This window comes from Corythoichthys intestinalis, chromosome 3 (genome assembly GCF_030265065.1).
Source record: "Corythoichthys intestinalis isolate RoL2023-P3 chromosome 3, ASM3026506v1, whole genome shotgun sequence".
In the NCBI taxonomy this organism is placed as follows: domain Eukaryota; kingdom Metazoa; phylum Chordata; class Actinopteri; order Syngnathiformes; family Syngnathidae; genus Corythoichthys; species Corythoichthys intestinalis.
This window is the reverse complement of record NC_080397.1, coordinates 27453521-27479062: the sequence shown is the minus strand read 5'-3', so window position 1 is coordinate 27479062 and position 25542 is coordinate 27453521. Positions and strand designations below refer to the sequence as shown.

At 39.5% G+C, this 25542-nt stretch overlaps 1 protein-coding gene across 2 annotated transcripts in view; it reads left to right on the top strand.

Moving 5' to 3' along the window:
• The window catches only part of bmpr1ba (bone morphogenetic protein receptor, type IBa), a 53830-nt gene extending 34717 nt beyond the window's left edge, over positions 1 to 19113 (top strand). Inside the window, exons 2-11 of one of the 2 annotated variants that reach the window (XM_057831093.1) lie at positions 11310 to 11478; positions 11554 to 11653; positions 13069 to 13171; positions 14490 to 14586; positions 14677 to 14815; positions 15647 to 15839; positions 15900 to 16197; positions 16273 to 16448; positions 18548 to 18678; positions 18742 to 19113. In XM_057831093.1, the coding sequence (XP_057687076.1) occupies positions 11310 to 11478; positions 11554 to 11653; positions 13069 to 13171; positions 14490 to 14586; positions 14677 to 14815; positions 15647 to 15839; positions 15900 to 16197; positions 16273 to 16448; positions 18548 to 18678; positions 18742 to 18867 (1532 nt within the window). In that variant the 3' untranslated portion in view covers positions 18868 to 19113. Of the gene's footprint in view, positions 1 to 11309; positions 11479 to 11553; positions 11654 to 13068; positions 13172 to 14489; positions 14587 to 14676; positions 14816 to 15646; positions 16198 to 16272; positions 16449 to 18547; positions 18679 to 18741 lie in introns of both variants that reach the window. The other variant, XM_057831092.1, reaches the window with a different exon arrangement.
• Positions 19114 to 25542: the final 6429 nt, after the last annotated feature.

Sequence of the window (25542 nt, the reverse complement as noted above, 5' to 3'; positions counted from 1 at the left end):
CGGGCACATGAAGAGGGCAATAAGCCGAGTATAGTGCTCTCCCGGCGGGGGGATTTGCGACAAGCCGCCGGCCGTCGGCCGAGGGGACAAGGACCATGTCAGCCACAAAATGCAAGCCACCTACATATTAAAATGGTCCCAGTATTTGACATAATACAAAACACGATGTTTACTCACTTCCTCGTAAGTCCCATGGTCCCACAGTAGTAGGGCTTGTTTTGGCCAATATCCACTGGTGAATGGGAACCTTTTGAAACCCCAAAAAGGCTCACACGCGTCTCCCTCCTACAGCAAGATTTTTCTGCAGCCGTTTGGCTGACGTGATGCGAAAAATAAACGAATTAATCCTCAAAATCAGCTGAATCCGTAGTCCTTCTCATACAACAGTACGGCAGTACTAGTATAGTGAAGAGAACTCCTTCTCTCGTACACGTCACAGCGCCCTCTTCCTCAATGCAAGACCGAAGCCGGAAGTCTGTCATTTTCGTAGTGCGGGATTAAAAAAATTGAATAAATATATCTAACTCTTCTTCACGCATGCAAGTGGTCCATTTCATTCAGGAGCATAAAATACCGCGTTTATTATGAAATAAACATGCTTTTTCATGTCACAGGCACTTTAAAAGAAGAGGAAAGAGCATCATGAAAATATTTTCTTGGCAGGAAACAATGTTTTTGCCAATAAATCAGACTCTGGCTAAAAGTAGATTGGTCGCCGTCTAATGGCGAGCCAATCAGGGGAAAGAAGCAGGAGCTGCAGACGTGACCGGGATGCGACAACTGCTTGAATACTATGCCGCAATGCTAAGCAGTTTCTGTAGATAGGTCAATTTCCCAATATGAAATAAACTTTAATTTCCTTATTAAAAGACGGGCAAAGAACATCACTAAAATGAACAGCCATCGTCCAATCAGCAGTCATTATTTTTTTTAATCCCTCCCATTAAACAGGTCCCGACTGGATCTTTCCCAGATTGATATGTGGAATATGTTCATAGCAGACGTATGGAACAATGTAGCGTGCTAGGCAAGGCCGACCCAGCCTATACGCAGACTATACAGCTGCTTAGGGCCCCTGACCAATAGGGGGCCCCCAATCTGGCAACCTCCTTTTATACCTTGTTAATAGACCACTGTGAATAATGCGGCACGCATTGCCATTTAACTATGCAAACATCAATTTTCTTGTCATTACAATCTCGCAACCTGGGGAGTGACGTTGAACCTGCTTTGTGATGATTGGTGCTCAAACTTACTTGGAAAATAGATGCACGAATATGTCGAAGAGAATTTATCCTTCTAGAGCAGAGAAATGGAAAAAGAAGAAAAACGGAGAAGAAAAATAGTATCAAGGTAATAGAGCATATTGTTGATGTTGTTGCTGTTGTGCAAGACACTCCGACTTGAACGTTGTTGTCAGCTGAGCTTGTCAATATGTCGTACTGGTAATTGCCATTAGCTGCAGGGCGAAGGCCCGGAGCGAATCGGGTTAAGCCAAGCAAGTTGTCACCTGTCGGCAACGGCAAATGTACGGCTTCTACTGATTGTAGCAAACGAAATATTAGCATAATATGCATTTGAAATGGTGGGCCAAAAATATGGGCCTCTTGGCATTATTTTGCTTAGGGCCCCCAAATGGCCTGGGCAGGCCCTGGTGCTAGGTTAGTCATTCTTCCTACTAAGTCAAAATGATTTGGACATCTATCGCCATCAATGGGAGGAAATTATAATTGGACCTCTCGCGCTGTCAGTGGCGCTGAAAACATGCGCACTGAATGTCAATTGTTGTTAATGATTGGCAATGAATAATGAAAATAATAAACAGAAAAACAATCCCTTTGCTGTGAATTGGAATGGGTATCACTCGTAGACGTCCATTTCGAATGAATGTTCATTCGGTCCCACCCGCTCTATAACTGCCAATGGCCAGGCAGTGAGTTAATTTTGGGGCATTTACAGGTCAATTCCGGTTAATTTGGGGGTATTTACATGTCACTTCCTTTTGATTTTGGGTTACTGAATAGGAAGTGACTCAAAATCAATAGGAAGTAACCTGCTAATGCCCTAAAAGGAACTGTAAGTGACTATTAAATTTCCACAAAAGACTGGCTGTGACTGCTCTGGTTTCAGACGGTGCTATACGTTCAATCCATTCAAAATGAATTGGATGTCTATTCTACATACACTACACACAAGTGATCCCTACCACCAGGCCGGGGACCGGTACCGGTCCGTGGCGCATTTGCTACCGGGCCGCAGAGAAATAATGAATAACTTGTTAACGACCGAAATCTGGCCTGTCCCTCTTGAAACATCAATACTAATCCGAGTAGAGATGCGTGTAGGTCTCCCTCTAGTGGTTGGTTACCATTACTGGGGTGTTTGCAGCCCAGCGTCAGTCAATGCAAACAATAAAGTTAGCTGCTGTAGCCTGTGTGCTGCGGGCGGTTACCTCTTTGGACAACTTTTTTTACTGGGAAAAGGCCACCTGCTGACCCAGAAGAGGAGCCTACAACTACGTCCTTTCTGCATTAAATGTTGCTAAAACCTAGCAAACTAGGCAACAAAAGCAAATGCACTAAAGCATAATACCCCAAGGTGAACCGTAATGCTAAAGCCAAGAAATCATTCAGGATTGGAGAAGAAATCATTGTGCCTGCGACCAAGGATATTTGCTGTGAAGTTTGAGGTTAGGCCGCTGTTAAGAAAGGCTGATTCACTGTATGGTGAGTAACGTTTTTCCTGCACTTAATGTTCGTTTTTAGCCCTGTCGTGTTAGTTTATATTATCTGTAATTTGTTGCCACACATTGCCGGTCTGTGTAAAAAAACGGCTCATATCACACCGGTTAGTGGTACAAAAAAGGTTGAGGACCACTGTTCTACACTATTCTAATGGCAGATTTTAGTAGCAACCTCTTGGGTCCTTTTCTTTTTAAAAAGAGACACCTTTTTAAAACAATATATCGATTATTGGTGGGAGCATATCGATAACCTTTTGGGCTGCAATGTATCGCGATATATCACCATTTCGTTATATTGTCACATCCCCATGGGCACTTGATTTTCCTGAAATATTTCTTAAATACAAAGTAAGAAACCATTACAGTTTATCACAATCTGCAAAATTATATAGTTAAAAAAAATATACTGGTATATATATTTTTAATGAACTTGATTGAATATTTATGATGATGTATTGATGTGAAAACATCAAAGCTTTTCATGGACGCATTGATTAGAGTAATGAATTTACCACTCTAAAATCAGTTAAAAAACATACACAATACTCTTTTGGTAGAAAGAAATCGTAGACTGAGCCATATTATCTTCATGAGAATCACTCTTATTATTGTGTCACCGGTTAACTTCGGTTAAATTCAAGGATTTTCTTTGGTCAAAAATAATCACTCTTGGAGATTATTTGCAGATCCGAGTTGAAATTCAGGAGTGAATATGCATTTTTTTTTTTTTTTTTTTTTTTTAAAGTTGATTGTTCCAGTGAGAATGAAATATCTGTTGAAAATGCATGAGGAAGTTTTTTAATTAATTAATTTCATAATATATAACTTTAATTTCCTGTTATTGACTGTGCTAGACTAGGAGGGTTGTCAGCGATCAATCACTACCAATTTCTCCTTTTAGTGACCACAGTAATGACAAATAGTCTATTTATCGAGATATAAAAGGTGGAATAGAACATTGCAGCATGCAGAGCCAATTGACACGTCACGCTGTAATCGGCGGAATTTATTTATCTTGTAAGCGCGCTGACTTGTGGCTCCCTGCTGTCTCCTTTCTCTCCGGAAATGTCAGGAATGCCAGTAATCTGTCAATCCATCTTTCTCTATCTCTTCCAGGTCGTTACTAAACCATGACCGATAGTATACTGTATGAGTTTATCATTCTGCATCTGCATGTGGCAGGAAGGTTAAGCAGAGTCGATCCAGCAAATAAGGGTTATATAGCTTTCGGATGGGAGTATAGCTTTAAGATGGGAATAAATTTGACGGGCTACAAATGCATTTTTATGAGTGTTGCACCGATACTGTCAGTACCGACTGAACTTGCTCACATTGCCCATGACTGTAATAGATGTCCAATTGTGAGACGTTCACCCATCCTTTTGTTTAAGTTTATCACTACTAGACGTCCAGTCCATTTGAAGTGGGAGGGTGGCAGCGAATGAAAGCTCGTACATCCGCTGCCAACCCTCACACTTCAAATGGATTGAACGTCTAGCGTCGTTAATGGCACTAGAAACATGTTCATAAACCTTTCAACTTGTTCGGTTTGCCTGTATTTTCAATGGGATTTTCAATCTTTTTAACGGATACGGCGTATAGTAAAAAAATAATACCTGAAAACATGAAAGTAAAATGATAAAAGTACTAAAAACTAAACACATACAGTGGTACCTCGACATAAGATCTCTTCGACACATCTTTTCGACATCTGACGTAAAATTTTGACTCGCCATTTGTTTCTACATCCGACGACACGCTCGAAATACAACGATTTTTGACAGCGCCGCATTTCTATGACGCATGGCTGATTTTCTTGTGAGAGAAATCAACACTGGATCCAAAAAGGTTAGTGCAGGTGGAGAAAAAAAGAAAAGGTGACGCTTACCATTGAAATGACGATGTAAATGATAGCAAAATATAAGCATGGTGTGTGCATCCATGAACTGGGTCGACAATAGGGCCGTAGAATGTCGATCTCGGCCGGCAGTCCTCCTCCGTTTGCCAATCTGTATAAGTTAAGGGGACAATTCTTACTGTTGTAACATCGCCAAAGAAATCACCACCTTCGTCATGTTTCTAATCATTTATTCCATCAACTTGTGCAACACTGACGCCAGCATCAAAACAGAAAGTAAAACAAAACTGCGCTCTCTTGCTCACCGTCATGTCAGCCCTGTGTTGCGTTCAGGTACAGGTTCTTTGTAATTGCTATTTGCAATAGTAACAGCAGTATTTATTAAGGATTTGGTGTAGGTTTTTGGGCTGTGGAACGAACCAATGGAATTCTAATGTATTCTTATGGGAAAATCCTGCTCGACATACGACCATATCGACTTACAAACAAGGTCCTGGAAGGAATTAACTTTTTATGTAGAAGTACCACTGTATACTAGAAGTGGGAACCTCAGGGTATCTCACAATATGATTCAATTTGCGGTACAAAGCTCACGATAGCAATTACCTCACGATATGGCGAGACAACAATTATCACTACATGGGTCAGGAAATCATTCAATAATATACAATATATTGATTTTTGGTCACTTCCTGTTGATTTTGGGACATTTCTGCCTTATTTCTAGTGTTGCACCGATACCATTTTTTGGCCCCGATACCGATACCTGGCTGTGCAGTATCGGCCGATACCGATACCATACCGATACCACCCCGATTATATATATATATATATATATATATATATATATATATATATATATGTATATATATTTTTTTTCTTTATTTTTATTATTTTTTTTCTTTATTTTTTATTTTTTTCCCCCAAAGAGTTACATAATTGGATGTGAAATCATTGCTATCAAGGCTTTGTCAGGCTGTTGCTTACCTTTGCAAAATAGGAAAAAGTACACTAAACCCTAGTAGACAATAGTTGAATAAACCTTCCGCTCTCAAAGGCCAAAATAGTGCTAAATTTGTGAAATTAATAAAACATGTATAATACTAGCCCAACAGTAAGAAAGTAAAAATAAATTCATAATAATAAACTCTGAATGAACTGAATAAACTTTTTTAAACCTCTCAAAGTCCAAACAGTGCAACTTTCATGAAATTATTGTCACATTCTGCTGCTGGTTAGATTGTGTTTTGTTGCTGGGCGTGGCACTTGAATCCAATGCAGGCTGATCAACGCAGCATTTAAGCACGGGTGATCTCAGAGAAGGCTGCCGAGATATTTGCCTTGCTGATCGCTATTTGACATCTGGCACAATAATCTCGCTACATTTGCTTGTTATGCCCCTGCATTGGGTTTTTCTGTTAGTGTGCTGCTCTCGTTTGTAACCACTGCCTATCGTCTTAGTTTGTCCGTTGACCTGCTGTCACGGACTCCTTTTGTTATTTCTACTGTCCCGCGATCGCGTGTTATTTTTTGTTTGCAATCATTAAACCCTTTTATGTATCCCCCGCTTGTTGTCTGCTTCGAGGGTCAACCTTGTTTCCGCATTTGCGGACGCTAACAATTATAAGTAATAATAATTGACCACAGCATCCCGTCTCTCCTTTTTTTCGGGAGGTGGGAGTCCCTTATTTCTATTTCTGAAAGGTGGCAACAATACTTTGGAAACACTTCCCAAATTACTGCGGCATTTCTTTCAGTAAAAGACAATAAAAGTAAAGTAGACGAAGTGAACTGACCAGAGATTGTGGCTCCGGTCCAGCGGCCTTCTTCCTCTGGATAGCAGTCCTGCTCTTGCAGGCTCAAACTCGTTGTGTTCGTTCACGTTTCGTTTTCAAATGTTTTATCAAGTTCGAGCTATTGAAACTGGCCGATTTAACTCCACATCTCCAAACTTTCAGGCCGCAAATCTTGCATGCAGCCATTGATTTTAATCGACAGGATTTCTATTTGGAAATATTTCCCGACCGCCGCGGCGCCGCCATATTTCCTGGTTTGTTTTTCGTCCATATGAAAAAGCCCCCTTTTGATTGGTCAGGAGTGGCTATTGGCCCGCTCTCATTGGTCTGGAGCAGGCCAATAGCGATAGCTGCTTGGTGTTCACGTGTCATCACACAACACAGAGACAGAGTGTAGTGAGCGCCAGGAGGAGAAAAAGGCTGTGGTCAAATGTTATAATAATGGACCGGTAAATGGTATCGGCGCCGTCTTTGTTGGTACTCGCCGATACCGATACCACCATTTCGGGCCGGATCGGGGCCCCCTGCCGATACTAGTATTGGTATCGGTGAATCTTTACTTATTTCCTGTTGATTTTGGGTTACTGAATAGGAAGTGACCTGGAAATGTCCCCAAATTATTAGGAAGTGACTCAAAATACACAAGATTTGACCTGTAAATGCCTTAAAATTAACATGAAATGATTCTGGGTTTCAGTGCCATTGACAGCACTGGGCGTCCAATTTATCTTTGATCCTCCCAGTCAAACTGGATTGGATGTCTAGTGTTGTAAATGGCAGCCAATTAGCTAACACAGACTCAATTTTAGTGAAAGATTTTGGTAGCAACCTGTTTGTTCCTTTTTTTCCCAAACAGTGACACCTTTTAAAATGATATATCAATTCTTGGCAGGAGCATATCGATAACCTTTTGGGATAAAAAGTATCACAATACATCACTATTTCATTATATTAACACACCCCTAATATATACTGTAGCGGCTAAAAGTACAACACCAACTTCGAGAGCACAAATACGACGATATTGTGTTAAAATGTTGATTTAAACTGTATAACAAAGTCACGTTAATGTGCATAACACACGCATTTCAATTTTAGATGTATAAGGGTTTTGTTTTACTATTAAGGTAACTAGCGATGTTTCACAAGGGCAAGCTTGGGCCGAGGTCGACAGGTATGTTATGAATGCCACCCGTCCCAGTACAAATGGTTTTGACCTCTATCACTGTCGATGGCAGGGAATGAGTGCAAACTTTAGGGCTCAAACTTGAGCTCTTCGTGCTGTTTCACATTCCGTGGGAGGAAAAAGCTTCAAGTGTGCACGTCTGCTAGCACTTTTTGACGCCAAGAGGGAGAGGACGTTCTCAGCGGCTCCGCTCGCAGCTGTCGGGCATCTGCTCTCAATGAGCGTGGCGGAATGAATGAAAATCCTAAAAGCTACGGAGGAGAGACACTTTTCACACTTTCACACACTCCCCCCTCATCCTCCCTCAAGTGACAAACAGGTGCTTCTTTGAAATCCGATAAGACGGAATAGCCCAGCTTTGTTCTGCTTCTTTTGGGAGAGTTGACTGAAAAAACATGTGTTGTGGGAATGGACCTACAGGCCTATCGGTACAGTATCTGCTATGCATTGTTTGTGTTGGTGCAAGGTTACAAGGGTCATTTTAGATTCGGAGGAAACTTAGGATTGGAGATTCTTGACAAATAAACCTTCACTTTTTCTGATTTCCTCCTATAGGCGATAAACTATCAAAGGGTTGATTAGTCTGTTTCAATGGCAGCATTTTCATGACAAGATTTATTTGGTGTTTACAATGTTTGGTATACAACCATACAGGAATCTTAGCTTGTTCTCAGGGTAAAAACTAAATGTTTAACTTGCTGTAAATGCTTGTCACTACCCTATTGTGAGGGGCTAGCAGATTCCAACAGATTGCTGCTGCGCGTGTGTGAACTGACCTCACTTCTTCTCGAGCAGTGACGGCAGATGTAGATACATACATGATAGATTTAACGATAGAAATACATTTTTCTTTCTTTTTTGTGGGATAAATTTGAAAAATGAATCATAAGAAAGTATCCAGTAATTATGGCATGGATGGAAGAAAACATGTTTTTAAATGTTGAAAAAGTTTTCATGTACATGTGTAGAACATAAATAGTCTATACTCACATATGCAAATCTTGGACTGTGAAACCTTTGTACATTTTTACAATAATACTGTTTCTTACATAGATTTTATCAGACTAACCAAGAAGCAAAGTTAACCCATAGAAATCTGTAAAAACCTTTGCATGTTCTAACAAAGATTTGAATGTTTAAATAAAGTTTTTTACATAAATTCTTAATGTAGATGCTCAGTTTGGCTACCCAATCACGACCGGCTGTTCAGTGCTACTGCGTTACGTCACTTCCTCTGGCTTTATGCTTATAAATGCGAGAGATTCAGACATAGAAATGAATTATTCTTCAAATAGTTTGGCATATAGGTTGAATAATAATGTTTGTATAGGTCTGAATTTACCACATAAATCACTGTAGGGGCATCACACGCCTGCGCACAACCAACTGAGGCCTACCAAAGACTTATTTACTAATAAATAAAGTCTTACAGTTTCTTTTTTTGTTTACACATGCGTTGCTTGGATTAGGGTGTAGCTCACATACCCCACCGGTTTAGAAAAAATATTTCTATTGGTATACAGAATCTGCCGCCAACCCTCGAGAGGAAGTGGCGTCGGTTCAAGCATGCACAGTAACAATCTGTCGCATTCTGGTTGCCCATCACAATCGGGAAGGGACACTGCTGACCAACAGGAAAAAGTTACTTTCGCTTGTTCTCAAGAGTAGCAGTTAGCTGTTTAGCTAACGATTATTGCTGACCAAGAGGAAGAAGTTATGCAGCTCGTTCTCAGGGGGAAAAGTGAGCTGCTTAACTACGTAGCTGTTACTGCTGACCAAAAAGTTATTTTTTTTCTCAGAAGTAAAAGCTAAAAATAAATTAGTTACAAGAGACATTTAAAAGAAAATACATTTAAATTTCATTTGAGCTGTTTTATTTAAGATTCAGTTCGGTCATCACGGGGATGGGACAATTGAAAAATTGCAGTTTCGGGGTACTCTGTTCTTCTCTTTTTTTTTTTTTTTTCAAAATGATTTTTATTTTTTTTTATTTTTTCTGAGACAAGTACATTTACTTAAAAACTGCCAAATATCTTAATAGGTCTAGTGCTTGGGTGTCCAAACCTGTCCGCAAGGGCCGCTGTGGGTCCTGGTTTTTGTTCCTACCAATCGAGCAGAGACAGTTTGACCAATGAAGTTTGTGCTAAAACAAGCAGCACCTGACTGCAATCAACTGATTACACATGTGAGACACCAGCTTGGTGAAAAGATGTCATCTTGTTTTGTAGGAATGAAATCCAGCACCCACTGCGGACCTTTGTGGAATAGTTTGGACACCACTGGTCTAATGTATCAATTTTGTAATCAATTTGGAATTTCTATTTGAATTCTTGATGTCACAGTTTATTGTCCATAAAAAGTCAAAATTGACTTTTAAATGGACAAGCAAGCTTTTTTTGGGAGAGTCTTTTTGGAGATCTTACCACTGGCATGGCAAGGGAGACTGAGCTCACTAGCTCAGACCCCCGTTTATCAGGTCACATGAAAAAGCAGCATTTGCATACAAGGATTGATTTACTATGAGTACTGTTGGTGATCTTCCTATAAAAAGGTAATTAGTTACAGTTACAAATTACCGCTCCCAAAAAGTCATTGAGTTAGTAACTCAGTTACGTCATTGTAAAAGTAATTACTCAGCAAAGTAACTGAATTTACTTTTCATCTTCTACATGTTATTACATTATATATTCCATACCATTTTTCACATCAAAGATGTTTATATTAACTGACTGAAGAATAAAAACAATAAATACAGAATCTTAGAACATTTGGTATTGGATCAAATATATTACAGTCTGTTAAGAAAACACAAGTGTAGACTGACCATTAACCAGCGCAAATCTCTGAAACTGTATGTTAAGTTTACAGCACAACTATACATAAATATTCCGTAAAGTAACAATACTGTAGCGTCTGTTAATTATCTGTTCTGCCGAAAGGGATGATGGGCAGTTGGTCATGGTTGCCCTTGTTATTTCATGCTTGCTCTGTTCAATAAAGTTCACTGTTTCTTGAGGTCGTGTGAGCAGTAAGTGTGAAGACAATTCAGTCTTATTCAATGTAATTCAAGTTTGAGAACACTACCTTTGAAATTCCCTGGCCAGTAGCCATTGTCGCTGTCTCGTTTTGTTTGCCTGAGCTTGCAGTGAGGTAGGGCATGATCCGCCCACCTAGCCAATTATCACCATGTTTGCAATGACGTCATCACCCCTTCTCTGCTCCCCCCTCCTGCTCTGCTCTCTTCAGGCAGCTGATGTGTGACAAAATCCGACAATTCACGCTTCATTCAGCTAAATTGTAGTAACGCCCCTTCACATCCTAAGGAATGATACAGCGTTGCAAAGATGGGAAAAGAAATTAAATTACTCACTCCTGAAAAAAAATAACGCCGTTAGAAACGCTGTTATACTCTAACGTCGTTATTAACAACACTGACAATGAGCCAAATAGGCTGCCACAAGTATCAAATTTCAGTCAGCCAAAATGAGTGCTCATTTCTCAACAAGATTTAACTCAACATTGACATGACGTAGTATGAATTAGATATTGTGTTAAACACAATAAATCCAAGATGTTTAACATTTGAAGGAAGAAACGACAAATGTCTTCCAATTATGGAATTACCCTACTGTTTATTCCAAATTTACAGAAAAAGTTCAACTCATTCACTGATATTAATGGTGAAAGACATTAATTGATTGGATGTCCCATGTGATTAATTTCCAGGCAACATATTAGACAGCATGCTGCTCCGAGCGTCCAGTGCGGACGCGACGGCACTGGACGGCGGGAAGGAGAACAGCGGAAGCGTGTCCACGACTTCCTCGTCGCAGACACTGATTTGGTGTCACTGCTACCACCACTGTCCGGAAGACTCGACCAACAACACATGCAGGTATGCCGACATGCTCTTTTCCAACGGAGGGCACTGTCAGACAGTTACAATAATAAATGACATGGTGTTCTGCAGGACTGACGGCTACTGTTTTACCATGGTGGAGGACGACGGGGGCATCCCAGTGTTGACTGCTGGTTGTCTTGGGCTTGCCGGCTCCGAGTTTCAGTGCCGAGTAAGTAAATGGGGGAAAAAAATGGTTCGGAAGTGATTTTGTAAAGTGGACTTACTGTAATATTATTGTTTAAAACCTGTGAGTTTAGGCCAAGTAGGTATAGGAAAATGAGTCTCTGGATGTTTTAAAAGCATGTAGTACAAGATATTGCCACTGGAGGCAGGCTTCAAAATACTGTATTTGCCCAAATATAAGACAGCCCTGATTATACGACGACCCCCTCTTTATCAAGACTCAAGTTTGAAAAAAGACTTTTTGAACACCAAATTAACATTCATACAGAAATTAATTACAGTACATCTGAAACAAATGATTATAACAAAATATTTGAGAGAAAAAGCATGTTATTTTGCCTCATTCAAATCTTATTATCTGAACATTTTAATATGTAAACTAAAGTGCAATCACATTCGTAAATGAATGGCTTCTGGTTTTTGAAATATAAATAAACCAATCTATTGTGATAAAACAACAAAATTGCAAAAACTGCATTAACCATCAAAGTGAAGTCTAACTGTAACTGTAGTCTTGAAACAAATCTGAATAAGGAAAAACATTGCAATAAAATAATGCAAACTGGTTAAACTTGAGAGTAGCTGAGATCTGTCATGACAGAACATCGCTTCAATGATATCTGGCGCCATCTAGCGTCGTGAATGGGTATAACGTCTAGACCGCGAATATAAGACAACCCCCACTTTTTTAGTCTTATTTCAATGGAAAAAAACACCATCTTATATTCGGGCCAATACGGTAGTTTACCATTTAGTGTTTTCAAAGTGAAGAAGTATGTAAAAAGACAACTACTGTATTGTGTCATGATAGTTGTGTGTGGTTTGAATTTTTTTTGGTAACACAATTAACATTTAATATGTATGTATTTATTTATTTTAGATTAATGAATATCCAATACACATGATTCAATGGTTAGAACACTGTAAAAAAAATTAAACATGTTATGCTAATTTAAAATTTTAACTCAATGACTGCCATTGCTAGATGTCCAACTAGTCTGAAGTGGGAAGGTCAGCTTGCAACAAACTCACTTCAATTCCAGCAGAAGGATGATTAGATGCTTCATGATTGGACGTCTATCCCCGTCAAGTTACGAGCAGTGCAAAATCTAATCCCTCCATAACAACAACAAAAAATATATGTATAAAACAAATGTCACCAATTAGAACAACTATCGATACTTTTGCAATCAAATATCGATAGCCAAACTATGAAAAAAGGTTGACTTATAGCCCTGAAAATATGACATTTGTTGTTGTTTTTGTGGTGTAAATCTGACTTTGCACTACTCTTTGCTGCCTATGAGGATGGCAGACGTCCTATCCATTTTGAATGGGAGGGATAGCAGCAATCATTTGCTGCTCTTAATGAGAAATGGTGTCTTTTTGTATCGCGTGTAGGAGACATGGAACTCCCGTCAAAGGAGGTCACTTGAATGCTGCACAGATCAAGATTACTGCAATCGAAACCTTCATCCCACTCTGCCGCCTCTCAAGCCACCTCGTAAGTCTCCTTTTCCACAAAAACTCCAAAACACAATCATACATGTTTTCTGTGCTTTGCTAGGACAACCATTTCAATTTATACTAAAAGTACATTTCGACTCGACAGAATGTTTGTATACACATAGATGTACGATTAGTGTTTAATTCTAGATTAAGGGGTCTGCAACAGATGTAGGATTATTGTTTAGTTCTAGATCAAGGGGTCTGCAACCTGTGGCTCCAGAGTCGCACGTGGCTCTTTTATTCGTTTGCTGTGGTTTTTTGTGACTATTTATTTTATGACTACTTTATCCCATTAGACATCCAATCTCTTTGAACTGGAAGGGTAGCAGTGAATGAACGTTCATTCATTCGCTGCCAAACCATCCCACTTCAATTTAATTGGACGTTTACCACCATCAATGGCTGGCAATGAGTAAATCGCAGATGCATTGACATTGTTTTTCGTGCTGCTCTCCATTTTGAAAAAGGACAAGAGATGATAGGAAATAAACACATGGTCTATGCAGCATTTTATTGTTTTTAATGAGGGCAATAAAACAATAAAACTCAAATGACATTATCTTCCGTTTCGCTTGGTCGATTGAACTTAAGTGAACACGAGACCAACTAGTGGCACGTTTGTGACGTAATTACAACATGACAAGGCTTCAAAGAGTCTCTCTACTTTAGAGGGTTAAAACACGATTGAAATAAGAGCCAAATACATTTGAATCATTCAATATACCTAACCTAACCGTTAATATCTGTGTTGAAGTAAGTAATAGAACATAATGAAAATGTGGAACCTTACCTTTCGAGTGAGTACTAACACTGTCTGTGAGACAAAAATGCAAGGAGACTTCTGCTCTTGGTGAAGACGTTGAGCCCGCTGCAACAACTTTATCGCGCCTGTGCACATCATCAAACTGCGACACCCAAATTCGAACGTCATCAACAATAGGCCAATAGGAGAGCAGAAAATGCTACAGATACATGTTGGGGAATTCTGACCTATAAGACAGCAAAATTATGTTACTAAGCATTATGGGAAAGATTCTGAGTAATAGGGCAGCAGGATCTTATGGTACGTTTATGGGGGGAGATTTAAAATTTTCTGCGCGTGGGAAGTACGTAAGTATTATCTTTCGTATGCTGAATCATTTTTCGTAATATGAAGCGAAAACGATCTTCGAAAACTTTTTGTAAAATGAACAATTTGAATGAATGATTTAGCTCACTGAAGCCTCCGTATCTAGAGATACAACTGTATTGGTGAAAATACAAGACATGCATATTGTGTGGTTAAACTCTTTTAATTTGCATTTTTCTTCCAGTATATGTTGATGGGAAGATCCACCACATGGCTTTGTTGATCTCAGTCACAGTCTGCACTATCATTCTTGCTGTTATCATTCTCTTCTGTTACATAAGGTGGGCATTATCCATACACATACAGTGTTTGTTTTATACATCTAACTGTTCATGACGTGTTTTTTTTTTTTTTTTTTTTTTAATAAATAGGTATAAGCGTCAAATATCCCGTCCTCGCTACACTATCGGCCTGGAGCAGGATGAGACCTACCTTCCACCCGGAGAGTCACTGAAAGACCTGATAGAGCAGTCGCAAAGCTCTGGTTCAGGCTCAGGGCTCCCTCTGTTGGTGAGATGGGTGTATTTCTCTCATACAGTGATTTTTACTAAGAGTAACACTTTAAAAAAATATGTACTTAGGAGAAAATTGTTTAAACTACTACATGCCCAATCCATTTTGAAGCGAGAAGGGTTCGTTCCTTTGCTGCCTGCCCACCCACTTTAAATGGATGGAACTCTATCGCTGTCAGTGGCAGCTAAATTGACCCTTTGATGCCTGTATTTACATTTAACAAATATACATTAAAAAATCATTAGCGGAATACATGAGTATACGTAAATAAAACTGAAGTGAACACAACTAAGAATTGAAAATTCTGAAATAAAAAAACTATATTTAAAAAAATAGAATATACAGTATAGAAAATTAATTGAAAATAAAAGTGTTAAAATAAAACTTTAAAACAATTATTGTATGTTATATAAAAGTATTTTTCAGATATAAAATAATGAATCATAGAAGAATGAATAAAAAAAAAACTCCCTTTTTAAGATATGTTTTTTATATATGATTAATTTTCTAAATTTACTATTCCTGTTTTCTTCTCAAGATTTTCTTTAGTATTGTCTAATTTTAAACTACTTTTAAATAAAATGTTCTATATTTAGTATTTTTTTCATTAGTAATATTTTCATGTACTTATGTAATACAAATATCCATTGTCTGCCATTGACAGCTCTAGACTTTCAATCCTTTTGAAGTGGGAGGGTTGGCAGCAAATGAACATTCATTTGCTGCTACCCTCCCACTTCAAATGGATTGGACTACTACGAGCGACAATCCACAGCAGAAGGATGATTGGACGCTACCTAAATGGTAACTTTGCGTTCCCCTCCTCAGGTGCAGAGGACGATCGCCAAACAGATCCAAATGGTGAAGCAGATCGGTAAAGGCCGCTACGGCGAGGTGTGGATGGGCCGCTGGCGTGGCGAGAAAGTAGCTGTCAAAGTCTTCTTCACCACCGAGGAAGCCAGCTGGTTCCGCGAGACCGAGATCTACCAGACGGTCCTCATGAGGCATGACAACATCCTCGGTAAAGACGCAAATCTTGAATTAAGCGGTGGTCAAAGTTGTAACGGTGCCGTGGCTTCAGGATTCATCGCGGCGGACATTAAAGGCACGGGCTCGTGGACGCAGCTGTATCTGATCACCGACTACCACGAGAGCGGCTCGCTGTACGACTACCTCAAGTCTACCACGCTGGACAGCAAGGCTATGCTGCGCCTGGCGTACTCGTCCGTGTCGGGCCTTTGCCACCTCCACACAGAGATCTTCGGCACACAGGGCAAGCCCGCCATCGCCCACCGAGACCTGAAGAGCAAGAACATCCTGGTTAAGAGGAACGGCGCCTGCTGCGTCGCTGATTTGGGGCTCGCTGTCAAGTTCATCAGGTGGGTGAAGAGGCGGGACACTGTTGGCGTTTGACCTTTATTCCAAGCCAATATTATGCATCTATGCCTCCGCAGCGACACTAACGAGGTGGACATCCCACCCAACACCCGAGTGGGCACCAAGCGGTACATGCCTCCGGAGGTTCTGGACGAAACCCTGAACAGGAGTCACTTCCAGTCATACATCATGGCCGACATGTACAGTTTCGGACTCATCCTGTGGGAGATCGCCCGTCGTTGCGTGTCGGGAGGTAGGTCGCCATTTTCTGAGCGACACGTTGACGGTACTGTAGACTGTAAATTGTGGAGTTTTAGATCAGTGTTTTTCAACCACTGTGCTGGGGCAGACTGTTGTGTGTGGCGTATTGTCTGGCGTGCGCTGGAAAATCATCCACTTTCACTTAACTGATGTTAAAAATGTTTATTGACAATGAATCCACAAATGTCAATAGGTAGCTAACCACAGTGGTACCTCTACATACGAAGTTAATTCGTTCCAGCCCCTTGTTTTTAAGTCGAAATGGTCATATGTCAAGCAGGTACTATTACAAATTGCAATTACACATTGCAAAACAAATAAATTATGAATAAAAAACAGAATAATAATGTAATGATAATAATTCCTGTGATAATGTAACGAATCAGGTTCTGATGTGGCGGACGGTTTTTGCAGTACCTGAACGCACCGCGTGGCTGACATGACAGCGAGAGGGAGCGGTGTTGAGAGTTTACTTTCATTTTGAATGTTTTCTTGAGAACACCATCAACTGCAGCGCGCAGTAGGCATTTTGTGTTGGATAAGTTCTGAAACAAATGATAAAAACGTGACGAAGCTGGCGATTTCTTTGGCCATGTTACCACAATAATAATTGTCACCTTAACTTATAAAGACTGGCGAATGGTCATCAGAGGAGGACCATGCACCCCACGCTCATATTTTTAATTTGCATCTTCAATTCAATGGAAACCTTTTTCCTCGTTTCACCACCTGTACCAACCTTTTTGAAACCTGTGTTGATTTCTGTCCCAAGAAAATCTGCTGTGCATCCATCGCGATGCTGTCATGTCGTCGTAGTTCGAGCATGTCATTGGATGTAGAAATAAATGGCGAGTCAACTTTTACGTCGGATGTCAAAATGATCGTGTGTTGACGCTATTGTCTGTTGAGGTACCACTGTACTTTGTTTAGTGATGGGTAAGGGCTGAGACACATGGGAGGCGACGTCACTCAGGTTCAATACATTTTCTATGGAACGAGCGACGAGGCGAAAATCGACAACCCTCTTGTGGCGAAGCGACACGCAACATTGGTGCATTGGTGCAATTTCGCGCTCATGCACGTGCACACACGGACCAGCGACGTGATATAATAGGAAATGGTTCCATTTCTGTTGCTGACGCCTGGCACTACAACCAATCAGCAACGGATTTATTGATCAACAAATAACCTGTGAGGACGCTGGCCAACACATAAATTAACATCCACTTACTTTACTTTGTCAACATGGAGGAGCGTATCATTTTAGCAGTGTGCAACCAGCACATACTTTGAAACCTCTCGCCATGATTAAAATAAATAAAAAGCAGCAGTATGGTAAGTTGTTGGAGCTCATATAAATCTCACAGTTGCAATCTGAAAAGACAGGAAATTTTAGAATTCCCTCCAAATTCATTGCCATTCAGAGATGAGCGATGACGGACAGGCAAAGGGCAGTCCTTGCCGCTGCAGTCGCATCACCGTATGTCAGCTTTCAGCTAAACTGCGATGACTTTCGCATTTCGCCATCGCTTAACGCTTCCCGTGTGTCTTGCCCCTAAGAGGTAAGAGTGGCATTGGAGCTAGTGGCTAGCTAGCGAATATAAAAGTAACAAAGGGAAGGTTTTAAAAAAGAAAGATGCTTTGAAATGACTCAAATAAGCCCAAGACGAAAATTACTGCAATGTAACAAGTCACACTGAGTGAGTGAAATTGATTATAAAATGTGTTTTTCTTTGTGTTCGTTTGATTCCTATTCAGTACACGACTTTATATCGTTAATATAGGCAACAGGAATTCATTTGTACATTTTCTGCTGTCAGTCTCTTGGGATTTTTTTAAATGGAAAAAGTGTGCCGTGACTCAAAAAGGTTGAAAAACACTGCTTTAGATGATGGATGAGACCAGTAATAGCAGAATAGTCCTCATGATTCTCATTTCATGTGAGATATATTAATAGAGTTATTATCTTAAAAACAGATGAAATTGCACCCACTTCTGACCACCACTATAAACCTGCTTCTGTGAAAAGGGGAGGAGGGGGCAATAATTCTCAACCAAAAATTCCCAATCATGCTTTTCTTAACCTTTAAGGCATCCTGGAGGAGTACCAGCTGCCCTACCACGACCTGGTCCCGACTGACCCTTCGTACGAAGACATGAGAGAGGTGGTGTGCATCAAGAAACTACGGCCCTCCTTCCCGAATCGGTGGAGCAGCGATGAGGTAAACCCTCACATGGTCCAGAAACCCACGCCCGACGTGGCTAATGCTTGCGTTATCCCGCAGTGTTTGCGTCAGATGGGAAAGCTGATGAGCGAGTGCTGGGCTCACAATCCGGCGTCCCGTCTCACGGCTCTGAGGGTGAAAAAGACGCTCGCCAAGATGTCTGAATCGCAGGACATCAAATTGTGAAGATGGAGCTTCACGCGTGTAAAAATCCAGTGCTTTCTGTGAAAGCTTAGCTTCAGCGCGAGCGGGAATGCGTCCTTTGAAAATGGACGTGGCCAAGAACACGGACTGGCACTATGTGATAACGTGTACTGTCAGGCTTTAAATCTATTTTTCTTCATGATGGTTGAATTTGTCGAGTGTTCAAATGTGTTTTCTTCTCCCTGTCACGGTTCATGTATTTTCCATGTAAATCTAATTAAAACTATTTGTTAGAATTGAGCTTATTGTGATGTTTGTTTTTGACCATGTGGAATTAGACATGGGCCTGTTAACAGTTTGAAGGTTTACCATGCTTTTTTAAAGTAAATTTTGCCATATCGATGACGCATCGTAACAGGATTTTCAAAATAACTAGAAACTCAAGACTTTAATGACGCTCGAGTTGGTCAATAGCTACAACACACACACATATAGAAAATTACACATACTTAAGAGGATTAAAAGACTAAATATTAGTTTTCCGAACCGGCCCGCTAGATTAAAGCTAATATACAATAAAATTCGCCATTCAAGCGCTAATAAAACTTAGCATTGGTATGCTTTTTTCTTTCATTAACTCTCAAAAGAATATAAGATAAGCTTTATTTAAAATAAAATAAAATGTATGGAAACACTTTAACCTCAACAGTCAAACTTCTGGGATATTGATCTTGTCAGTTAAGTAGCATAGGGGGTTGTTAATCAGTTTTAGCTGCTTTGTTGTTAATGAAATAAACAACAGGTGTATCAGGAGGGCAACATTGAGGGGCCATTTACATAGTGACAGACGCTGCGGCACCAAGATACAACGATTGTGTTGTGGAATGGCCTCGCCTTTACATAGTGACGGCGAAAACGGAAGGCGAAGACACAAGCTTTTGATTCCGGCCTCCAGAGTGGAATGATTTGTTTCATGGCTTGCTGCACAGCCATTTGAATGGAACACGTTGCTCTGATGACGTCAACACACACATCACTTTGGGCATGTGCAGTCGCTGCTACAAAACATTCGCAACAGCAAACATGGCGGAATGTCAGCTTGTGTGGTGCGCAACATATTACCATTTTTGTGCTTTTTGAAGCAAAACCTACCTTGTAGTATGTTACAAAAAACACCTGGACGCCATTGCTTCGAGTGGGCGGGTATGTTGTCTTCGGGTCTGTGGAGTTAACTGTCAAGAAAGTGCATCATTGGTTGTCGCCTTGTAAAACTGCACTGCCCCCCAAGGCCTGGCATGAATACTTCATTTTCACGCGGAATTGCGATATCATTCCAACGGAGACGGAACCAAGATGGAACCATGTAAATGCAAGCATGAAATGGGTCGTGTTCTGGTGGTACCGTGTGTTATGAGTACCCCTGGTGGTCAGGGACCGCGAGCGTAACATAAGACGGCAGGTGTGCGGGGAGGAGGCAGTGACAAATCAAAATTGCAAATAAAAAGTTTAACGGAAAAAGGCAATGGACACAGGGCACACAAACATTTACCCAACCCCCTGCACTATGCAGCAAACACCAAATAAAAGTTCCAAAAAACCCCAACTAAACCTAGAACCCAAAACAACCCCCAAACTAAATCACTACTATGGCAGGCACCTAGTGAACCCCAAAATACATGGGTGGTGTTGCCGCTCTATCTAATGGACTAATACAGAGAGTTAGTACCTACGTGAGGTGGGAGACACGATGTATACCTGCAGGTGTCTAACTAAAGTCCCTACCTCTTTGCTCTGCGCCAGCCTAAAAGGTAAAAAAAGACAAAAGAGATCAATAATAAACAAGTGGCAGAAAGCAAACTTCACAAACTGAATCAAAGTCAAAACATAACAGGCTTCAACAAACCAAGACAACCAAATTGAGAGCTGCCTCCACCTCTCCTGAACAGAGCAAACAATTCAACTTATATAGTGGCAGAACGAATAGATGATTGGCTAATGAGGAAGTGGTTCCAGCTGTGGAGGCCTTCTGAGATCACACAGGTGGAAACTACTGCAAAAGAAAAATACAGGTGAAAACCAACATAAACCAGTATAAAGTGAAAGGGAAAACATACATACCTGTACAAAAAGATAAATTACTCTCCATTCGTAACACCGTGGTACCTGGGTTCCTCATGGTACACCACAATGCCTGACCTCATGTGGCTAGAGTATGCAGGCAGTTCCTGAAGGATGAAGGATTTGATACCATTGACTGGCCCCCAAGTTCACCTGACCTAAACCCAGTAGAACACCTCTGGGACATTATGTTTAGGTCCATCCGGTGCTGCTAGGTTGACTGGCAGTGATGACCTGTCCAGATCACACAGGACACCACCTGTCGTCTCATTAGGAGCATGCCCCGACGTTGTCAGGCATGCGTACAAGCATGTTGGGGCCACACAAACTACTAAGAATCATTTTGATTAGCTAAAATAAGATTTTGGCAAAACCTTTTCGCTTTTAATTTTTGGGGTTCCAACTACGTATTATCAGGAAACATTGATGATCATTTCCTCACTGTTTAAATCTTATGTGTTTTCAAAGTGCATATACTAGTATACAGTGTATCACAAAAGTGAGTAGATCCCTCGCATTCCTGCAGATATTTAAGTATATCTTTTCATGGGACAACACTGACAAAATGGCAATTTGAAGTAGTCTGTGTGTAGCTTATACAATGGAGTTAATTTATTTTCCCCTCAAAATAACTCAAAATATAGCCATTAATATCTAAACCCCTGGCAACAAAAGTGAGTACACCCCTTAGAAACTTTGTACATCCCTAAATGTCCAAATTGTACTGTGACAGTACTGCTTGTCATTTTCCCTCCAAAGTGTCATGTGACTCGTTACAGGAGTGCTGTAAGCATTGCTGCAGAGATTGAAGAGGTGGGGGGTCAGCCTGTTAGTGCTCAGACCATACGCCGCAGTCTACATAAAAGTAGTGTGCATGGCTGTCATCCCAGGAGGAAGCATCTTCTGAAGACGGTACACAAGAAAACCCACAAACAGTTTGCTGAAGACATGTCAACAAAGCACATGGTTTAATATATATATATATATATATATATATATATATATATATATATATATATATATATATATATATATATATATATATATATATATATATATATTAGGGCTGTCAAAATTATCGCGTTAACGGGCGGTAATTAATTTTTTAAAAATTAATCACGTTAAAATATTTGACACAATTAACGCACATGCCCCGCTCAAACAGACTAAAATGACAGTACAGTGTAATGTCCGCGTGTTACTTGTTTTTTGGTGTTTGGCGCCCTAGCTGGCGTTTGGGTCCAACTGATTTTATGGGTTAGTACCATGAGTGAGCATGGTGTAATTACTGACATCAACAATGGCGAGCTACTAGTTTATTTTTTGATTGAAAATTTTACAAATTTTAATAAAACGAAAACATTGAGGGGTTTAAATATAAAATTTCTATAACTTGTACTAATGTTTATCTTTTAAGAACTACAAGTCTTTCTATCCATGGATCGCTTTAAGAGAATGTTACTAATGTTAATGCCATCTTGTTGATTTATTTTTATAATAAACCTTATCATATCTTTCCATATATACATATATATATATATATATATATATATATATATATATATATATATATATATATACACACACATATATATGTGTGTGTTTGTGTGTGTGTGTATATACACACACATATATATATGTGTGTGTGTGTATATATATATACACACATATATATGTGTGTTTGTGCATGTATACTACAAATACACATAATTAACATATTTATTTACAGATTAAATATACATACATAAACACTATATGTATTTTTGCGTATGGCGGAAAACACTCAGGTGACTTGAAGTTCCGCTCTGAGACCCCCAATTTGGCCAAATTTCAAAATTGTCCGATATGCATGTGTGATACATCATTGGAAAGCTTAAAATCTCAATTTTCTGGGGGAAGAAAATTTTTGAACCAGAGGGCATTAAAAAAAAAAAAAATAAACAGCAAAACCCTAACTGGAGGCGAGAGCACACGAGAGCAGAATTAAAGACGCCACGATTTTAACGGGATATTGCGTACCTACCTTGTTTCGATCCAAAAACTCCATGTAGTACAGTGGTCTCAAACCGGTCCTCAAAGGGCCGCAGGGGGTACTGGATTTCATTCCAACCAAACGAGACAAATACCTTTTCACCAATCTGGTTTCTTACAAGTGTAATCAGTTGATTGCAATCAGGTGCTGCTTATGTTAGTAGAAACCTCATTGGTTGAACTGTTTGTGCTGGATCTGTTGGAACAAAAACCAGGACCCACTGCGGCCCTTTGTGGAGTCGGTTTGAGACCGCTGATGTAGTATGTATCACTGAGTGTCAAGACACAGCTGTGAAAGGCCACAGCCAGATTTTTTTTTAAAATTTTATGGGTGAAACATGGTGATATAACAAGGGTTGCGATGCAGAAATCACAGACAAGAAGTGGTTGAGATTTTCTTTTTCCTATAGTTTCCCTTTTAAATGTTATTTTTAAATCTTTCTTTGTTTGGATCGATTATTTATCATCTAACATATCGGGGAAAATGCGACAGTAACAAAAAAAAAAAAAAAAACAATTTTTGCGATAGTTATGAGGTAGATATCCGTGACTTTACAGACGCCAAATTTTTCATTGTGACGTAATTTGTTTAAAAGTTTAAAATATGTGAGTGAAATTTTTTTTAAAGTCGGTTTCTTTTTTTAAACTAAATATTAGACATCAATTAATGATTCTAAGCTAAAAATGACAGACATTTTGAATAATAAACATAATTACTTACCTTCTTTTTATGGTTAGGTTGAAACAAAAGCGGTTGCGCGACGTCTGTATACGGGGGTTTTCAGGGTAAAGCGGGCAAATTAAAAATAGTTCGGAGGTTTAATGCGCCATGAATCTGCTATGGCAGCATATAGACATGTTGTTCTATCAAACACAACAGTTCTTTTGGCTTAAATTACTGCAGTTTTTTTTTTTTTTTTTTTTTTTTGTAAAGAGGATTGCAAGAGTAGAAACTGCTTTTTCAGTCTTGCCTGTGTTTTCTGCCATATACTAGTATATTATATTGAATTTTTATATATATTACAGTGGTACAAGATACGAAAGTGTCAGCACACGAAAAAATTTAGTTTTTTTAAAAGATTTTTTTCGCTTAATATTACAAAATTCAGCATGCGAAAGATAATACGTGCTGTAATAGATAATTCCCACTCACAGCAATGCAATAATGTAACTATTGTGTTGTCTTTCTTCTTCTTCTGATAAGTGAGAAAATCAAGCTCAAAACGTTGAATAAATAGTTTCGTTTTCACTCTACCTCTACTCTCCTTGTATATATTCATATCCTCACGTGTCCCCCGAGTGTAATAAAGTTCTAACTACTAACACCACAATTACAATTGACAATAAATGTAAGCAAACAAATATATATACACCACAATGTGCTATACAATGCTCATGTACAGTATATGAAACAAAAGAATATAACTTACAGTGAGGTGAAAGCAATGGCAGCCGAAGTTAGCTTGTCTTTAGCACTCTGTGTTATCAAAAGCAACTTGAGCAGTCGACGTTTTCACATGACTACTAAAGCTCGTAGGCCTTTAAGCGGTTTGGGGGGTTTTGCGGAGCCGACCCTTTGTTAATTGCGTATTGACAGTGGCCTCTATATTCTGATGTCGGGCCTCAAAGACCCACTTGTAGTGGTAACTGGAGGCATGTAAAAGGCTAGGTTAGCCAAAGAGCTTAAAGCCATTATGGTGTTATAAAGCACCTGGAGGTTTTGACTTATTATTTTTTTTAATATGGGTTGACCTTTACTGTACTATTGTACTGTAGACTGGAAAACATTTACTAGGGGATATTGCTTGACATTTTTTTTTTTTGGATTTCAAATCGATTTTTACCTTTATAAATTGGTGGAAATGCAGCCAAACCCCATTTTGTAATTCGTTCCAGAGTGGCTTTCGTATCATGATTTCTTCGTTATAATGAATCGCGTTTTACAAGTAAAACATCTAATTCGTCCCAAGCTCTACTAAAACACCACATTAAATACAGTATGTTGTCATGTTCTCTGATTATGTCTTTGTGTGCATAATGCTTTGTCGCCCACTCGTCACGCTTAAATGTAACAGGCTGATTCTACAGATTGTCTGTGGAATGTACTATAACTTATAAGCGATGCTTCATCAAGGCACAAGCAGCGAGACGAAATAGCAAGCAATGGTTAGTTTAGTTAGCTCGTCTTTTCACTCTCCATGTTTTCTATGAGCGTGTGTAGTCATGTGATAACATCTGTAGAGGTAGCCAAAAACATTTTTAGTAGCATTTGGAACGAAATAGACGATTTACATGTAAAACACCATTCATTAAAACTAAGAAATCAGGATACTAAAGCCACTCCGGAACAAATTTATCTCCTACAGTACTTATCTTGAAGTACGACTGTTTACAAAAGAAATACATTTTAAATGCATACATTTTCAATTCAATTCATGCCATTATGATATAGCAATATTTTTGCTCTACATTACCATACTGTCAAAACATGTTACTGTCCCACCACTATGTGTAGTGAGGAAGCATTCAAAAATAAAAAAACGACCCAGGACATGAAGTTTTGTTCAG